The following is a 6,969-nucleotide window of genomic DNA, read 5'->3' as shown; positions in this document are numbered from 1 at the left end:
ATAATTCAGTTAATAGTTTAGTTCAGTTAGTGCAGTTTACAGATCAGTTAATAGTTCAGTTAGTGTAGTTTACAATTCAGTTAATAGTTCAGTTCAGTTCATACTGTAATTTAGTACAATTCAGTATAGTTCAGTTCAGTTTGATAAAACAAAAAACAGTTCAGTTCAGTTTGTCTTAACTGTTTTACAGTTCAGTTCAGTTTGTCTGAACTGTTTTACAGTTCAGTTTGTCTGAACTGTTTTACAGTTCAGTTCAGTTTTTAGCAGTGCAGTACAGTTCAGTTCAATTTGCCCACCTCTACTGGAGTGTTATGTGATTTTATAATATCTATCCATAAAAAAGATTGTTAATGGAGAAATTAAATCTTTATTAGATGGATTGGATTATATTGTATTCGAATTAAGTTTTTAAGTAATCAAAATAAATTAATGAATTATTTTATCCAATTTATAATAATCTCAGAAAATTTATAAGATTTATCGAGTTTAACACCATATTCTTTTTTTTTACAAACCGAAAACAATAATGTAAAAGACGGAAGTCTAGTTTATTCCTTCTGCTTTACCATTAATAATTTCTAAACTTACATAATGATCATTTGAAACATGCAACGCGACGTGCATAACTGTGAAACATGTGTAGAACGAAAATTGATTTGGCAAATTTGGTCAATAAAATAAAAAGTTTGGTATTTTTTGTTTATTTTTTCACTAAATCACTTTCATTTTACACTTCCATTGACCTTTAGGGTCCAAAAAGTTCGTTGTTTTAAGTTCATTGTTTTGGGTCCAAAGTTCTCAACATAAGCTCATGGAGACATTCAACGAATTAGCCAATTAACTTTCATAATCATTGTTGCTTTAAAACAAAGAAGAGATTATTGAAATTTTTAGTTAGGTTCAGATATGCCTGTGCATATGAAAATTACTTAATTGCATATTTTACTTAACTATCACAATTTCATAGAATTTATTATTCCACATTTTCTTCATATTTTACAGTCATATTTTTCAATTCTCACATATTTATGACATCTTGAATATGTAATACAATGCTTGTATATCCTTATAAAATGACATCGTTTCATCACATTTTTCTGCTATATATTAGAAATATAAAACTTATAACTTTAATATATTGTAATTAGTAATTTTTAAAATATAAAATATATTTTTTTATTTTTATCTCTAGAGATAAAGTTTCTATGAGATATTACAAAAGTATTTTTTTACAACGATTCAAAATAAATAGGAAAATAAAATTTTAACATCATTTTTTGACACCATTTTGACATTGTACACGTGTCAAAATGTGGTTGGATGATTTCAAATTAAAAAATAAACTTTGGTTTTTCTCTTCCAAATATACCCCTGCCTCAACTTTTTTAATTTGAAATCGTCCAATCACATCTTGACACGTGTATAGTGTCAAAATAGTGTCAAAAAATAGTGTTAAAATATCATTGTTCAAATAAATATATGAAAAATAAGTTGTAAAACCCCAGAAAATGGTGTTTTAAAAGTGGTGGTAGTCTAAAAATAGTTAGACTCGATTATTTTAATATTAAACGGTTTTATTATAAATAGTTTTGTTATAAATAAGTTTCGTTATTTAAAATGTATCTACCTTCTCTCTAAGAGTTCTTGATCTCAAGTCATTTATTTGACTATCAGAAGGTGCCTAGACGATCACGACGTCAAGGTCTACCATTCTATCCGATCAATTTGGTGTTTAGAGCAAGTAAGTTTTCATCCCTTTTCATGATCCTTGATCATGCAAAGAGAAATTATTTTGCATGTACAAGTGATCTTATTTCTTGATTATTGGTTCGTTTGTGGTTCTAAGGTTGGTCTCCAATCATCAATCAATGGTTTGTAGGTTTTCTAGAAGTTTCTTATGCCGCAAGAAATCTGCGGAACGATTAGGGGTTTTGGAGCTATTAAGTCGAGGTAAGGGAAACTAGAGTTTTCTTTAATTTATGTTAATTATGCATGCTAGAGAAAGTATGAATATTGAACTATTTGAGTAAAATTATGTTTTATTATTGGACGTATAGTAATCAATTATGTGGTGGATGTTTTGTGTGATGGTGATTGATGTATACTATGTTGAATCTATTTATATATGTTTTGATGTTGGATTAGGTATTGATGAAGTGAATTGTGATGACGAAATTATTTGGAAGCAAGGGTTACTCTTGGTTATATGTTATTTTGGTATAAAATGAGGTCTTAAGAAGTGGAAAATGTGAGAGCACTAGTGCAATGAAGAGAAACGACAACAATTTTTTTTACAATACGCTTCGGTTTTAGAATCGAGGTATATATGGGCGAGGTAAAAAGGTGGGGGACTTTTGGCCTCGGTTACAACCAAGGTAATATCTTAAAGGCTACTGCCTCGGTTCTTCAGCAACCGAAGTAGTAAAGAAGAGAAAAAGAAAATGGGGGTGATAACGGTTTAAAACACCGTTATTTGTGATGTGATTTTGATACTAAAACCATCTTTTTTTCACTTAAAAACTTGCTTGGACTCATACTTTTTTTCCAATAAGTTGTGTGAATAAGAGAGTTGATGTTGATTTCAATGATTTTATGACTAATTCCCCTTGTTTTGATAGAGATTGAAGTAATACTGGAAGCAGAGATGAAGAACCAAGAAGATGGAGCTCGAAAGGACCTAAAAAAGCACTAGAAGGAGGGACAACACGAAGCCCGAGCTCCCTGAACTAAAGCTTGAGCGAGAAAAATCGACGTCCATTGCTTGGGTGTCCTCCTTGGCCGCTTGGGCGGCAGGGTCTCGAAGCTTGGGCGTCCAACTCGAGGCCTGGGCCTTACATGAGGTGTTCTCACTTAGTGAGTCAACCCAACCTAGCTCATTTATTAGCGAGTCATAAAAATTTGAAACTGACCCGACCCATCACGGGTTGGTGGATAAATGGGTTGGCTCACTGGCTCATTTGATTACAACTTTTTTTAAATAAATAAAAATTACAAACTTTCTATAATTCAAATCTAAACAAATTTCACTCCTAAATTTCACTCCTAACGTGGGTGTTTAATTAATTTTGAAAATAAAGAACTTAAATAATTTTTTCAAGCAAAAAAAAATAATAAATATTTTTTATAAAATTAAAATTTAAAAAAATAAAATTAGGTCAGTGGGTTAGTGGCCAACCCGATCTACCATGGGTTCAACCCGCATGAGCCGAGTTTAAATGAACCGGATTGAAATCTGACTCGCATAAAAAAATATAATTTTTCAAACCCTACACAGCTCGAACCCATGGTAGGTTGGGTTGGTTTAAGGGTTGTGACCTATTTTGACAGCTCTAGACACACCTAAATCTTTTACATTCATTTGATACTATCCTTATAAAAAATGATTCTTTGACACACCTAAATTTTTTATATTTATTGGACATTATCCTTACTTACTTTTTACTCTTTTATTTCTTGAAAAAATATAAAAGTTACACTTTTATGATTATTTTATTCTTGTATTTTGTGTCAAATGAATGTAAAAATGTGTTATGGTACCATTACTCCTTACTCCTTTTTTCTCTTTTTTTTCTTGAAAAAATATAAAATTTTACACTTTTATAACCATTATACCATTGTATCTTGTGTATCAATGTAAAAATGTGTGTGATGGTAACATTTTCTCTCGTCAACATATATTTAAGGCAGGTTCAGAATGTCAGACAATTGATATTTTAGAAGGAAAATGATATTTTGACACTAATTTTTGACATTATTTTGACACTGCACATGTGTTAAAACGTGATTGGACGATTTCAAATTAAAAAAACTGAAATATTTAGAAGAAAAAAATCAATTTTTCTTTTAAATTAAAATCTTCCAACCACATTTTGACACGTATGTAATGTCAAAATAGTGTCAAAAAAATTAGTCTCAAAAATATCATTTTCCATTTTAGAATTAGCCGATGGTTAGACACACAAAGAAAGAGTGTAATATAATGTAAACACATTTGAGTGGACTAATCAATGACTGGGTAGTACGTAGTAATTAAAGTATTGAACTAGCTTAAACTTATTAAATATGTAGGCGTGGGGTGGTGGGATCAGAGTTTAGAAGTAGCGTTGAGGAAGGTGGTGGCTCTTCCAAGGGAAAAGAACTTTCCGGTGGGCAAAAGGTGCGGCGGAAGTAACGCAAGGGTGGCTGCGCAGGCGGCGGCGGCCTCGGCGGTGTGGGTACCCTTCCCCTTGGTCATGGAGGTCTGAGTGAAACCAGGGCAAAAACAGTTCACGCTCAATCCACTTCCTTCGTAAGAATATCTCTTAGCCAACACCCTCGAATACGCATTCAGAGCCAACTTCGACACGGCGTACTCCGTCCAGTAAGACGGCCACCCTTCCTTCTTCCACCGTCCCTCCCTGACGTCTCTAAGGAACATGTCCACCACTCCCTCTATCTCCTCCTCCATCAACTCCTCACGCTCTAGCACTGCTCTTATATCTGCGTTTCTCACCTTCTGCTCTATCAAACAGTGCAACAACGTATTACCAAACGATTAAAAAATACTAATTTTCATATTACAAACCTGAATAGCAACATTAGTCAAGGAATCTCAGACGATGATTCCCACACTCCTTCCGAAGGTGTGAAACCAGTGTGAACAAAGACCCGTATACATAAAAAGAATAAAAGGGGAAGGAGAAGGAAAAGTATAATAAAAAGAGAGATTCTTCCTGTTTCATCATTTGTCTTTTACTTTAAAACCGCAATAGTTAATATACTACCACGAAATGGTCACGTTTTAACGAATAAAAAGAAAAGTTAATTTTTTTCTTCATGGGGATGTTTATTGAAACATTTTAACAGAAAAATGGTAGAAAAGAATGAGGTACATTGAGTGAGCCAAGCCTTGAGCTAACGTTGAGAACACGAGTGATGGAAAAGGAAGAGCGACGGAAGAGAGGAAGAAGAGCCTGAATAAGCAACTTGGGACCATAGAAGTTGGTCTTCATCACACTTTCCGCGTGCTCCACCGAGTTTTCCTCTAGTTCATTGTACGACACCCCCGCATTGTTCACCTGATCAAACACACATTCATACTTAATATTTTGACATTAAAACTGGTTCAGTTTTGTAATGATTGGTGAGATAGAATTAATGTGAAAAGTAAAATGGCACCAGAATGTCCAAGGTGGGTCCGAACTTGGCTTTGAAAGAGGAAGCAAAGGTGGAAACAGAAAGGGGATCAGAGACATCGAGGAGTAGAAAATGAACGTAATCACCAACCCCTTCTTTTCTCAGTATCTCCACCGCAGCTTCCCCTCTCTGCTTGTTTCTAGCTGTTAGCACCACACTCACTCCAAGTTCAGCAAAACGCTTCACCAATGCAAACCCTATGCCCTTGTTCCCTCCCGTTACCACCGCCACCGTCTCCCTCGTCCACCACCTTCATTCATTCACCACTCCGTCATTACACATACAATCAACATACACAACTGTGGAACATAATCTAAAGTATGTAATCATTTCCAAAAAGTATGTTGTATCCTAATTTCATCCATAATCTATGAGAAACCCTCAGTTTCTCATTGATGGCGAGGACAAAATAAAAGACCTAAGTAAAAAAAAAAATAACTCTTTGTTATACATAGACGTATAAAAAATTTGTATTTAAAACCTTTTGCTAACAATCACCATTTGCAGCAGATTAGCTTCTGATTTTGTACAATATACAAGAAACTATAATGACAGGAAAAAAGGGGGTCTAGAACTGAAATTTTAAGATATTCTTGATTATGCATATGCATAAATTGATGGCTACCTGGTTAAGAGGAGAGAGGGAGAAGGAAAATAATGCTCAGGTTCCATGTGTGAGAGAATATGATTAAGAAGACAGTGATGAGAGGAATGGAAGGTAAATGGATATATATAGTTATATAACACAGGTTCACACAGTGAGATTTATTATTGGAAGGACAATGATATTTTAACAATTCTTTTTTAACAATTTTTTTTACAACAGGACAGTGTCACAATTCGATTAGACTGTTTGAATTTATTTTAAAAAAATATTTAAAACGGATCAATCACAAACTGTCACGTATGCGTTGTCAAAAAATTATAAAAAAAAAATTGTTAAAGAAACTTTTTTCTTATTGGAAATGAAGGAGCAATCAAAAGGAGGAGGAAACTAGATGAGTAAGATATAATATAAATGGCAAGGAACAGATGCGGTGGGAGCTATAAAATAAGAAGAAGCACGATGCAACGTGCAATATTTTTACTAAATCTGCGTTGCCAAGTCTTGCAGACGTAACTTCATATAATAAAACGCATTATATGCATTCTATAAACTCACTTCATCACCTTGTCAAAATACGTATGATCAGGTCACTACAATTTATTGATGTTTTTTTTTTCAAGTCATTCACACACCAAAGTAATGACTAATTTCTTCATCCATAAAGATATATTTTTTCTATATGTATAAAACTACTGAACTCTTGATTACATGCTAAAGAGCAAAAACTATCTGTGAATCACATTACACCTTTTTAAATTTTTTATGAGATCATTATAATTGTTATTTAAAATAAGTTCCTTGATTTTCTTATATGACAACTGCATTTTACACACAAAATATATAAAATTGTGCTTATGTCCCATACCCTTCTGTGCACAGTGAAGATTTCTCTTTCTGGTATTTATGTTTGTTATGAATAACTTAGAAGTCAAATTCTAAACTTATTTTATTTATGTCGGATAAATCTTTGTTAGATAATAATATTTTTCTTACAGGATTTTTTATGACAATATTAAATATAATTAAAATAGAAGATAATAATTATATAACTAACTTTTCCTTAAAAAATATAACTAACTCACATGACTAAAATAATAAAACGAGAAATATTTTCTTACTAAAATAGATTCTTTCGGTTTGAATTTGTTATATTTATATTTATGCATGTGTATATATTGTTCAAATAG

The 6,969-nt window shown here is 32.7% G+C and overlaps 1 protein-coding gene across 1 annotated transcript; it reads right to left on the bottom strand.

Annotated features, from left to right (window-relative positions):
- Positions 1-3,919: 3,919 nt before the first annotated feature.
- Positions 3,920-5,964, bottom strand: LOC106765992 ((+)-neomenthol dehydrogenase). The gene is made up of 4 exons (XM_014650754.2): positions 5,801-5,964; positions 5,158-5,425; positions 4,872-5,057; positions 3,920-4,495 (listed from the first exon to the last, which is right to left on the bottom strand). Exons 1-4 carry the CDS (start codon positions 5,845-5,847, stop codon positions 4,085-4,087), a joined length of 912 nt encoding a protein of 303 aa, XP_014506240.1. The 5' UTR covers positions 5,848-5,964; the 3' UTR covers positions 3,920-4,084.
- Positions 5,965-6,969: the final 1,005 nt, after the last annotated feature.

This window comes from Vigna radiata, chromosome 7, assembly GCF_000741045.1.
Source record: "Vigna radiata var. radiata cultivar VC1973A chromosome 7, Vradiata_ver6, whole genome shotgun sequence".
Lineage (NCBI taxonomy): Eukaryota > Viridiplantae > Streptophyta > Magnoliopsida > Fabales > Fabaceae > Vigna > Vigna radiata.
Note: the sequence above shows the minus strand (reverse complement) of the source record. Positions and strands in the feature narration are given on the sequence as shown.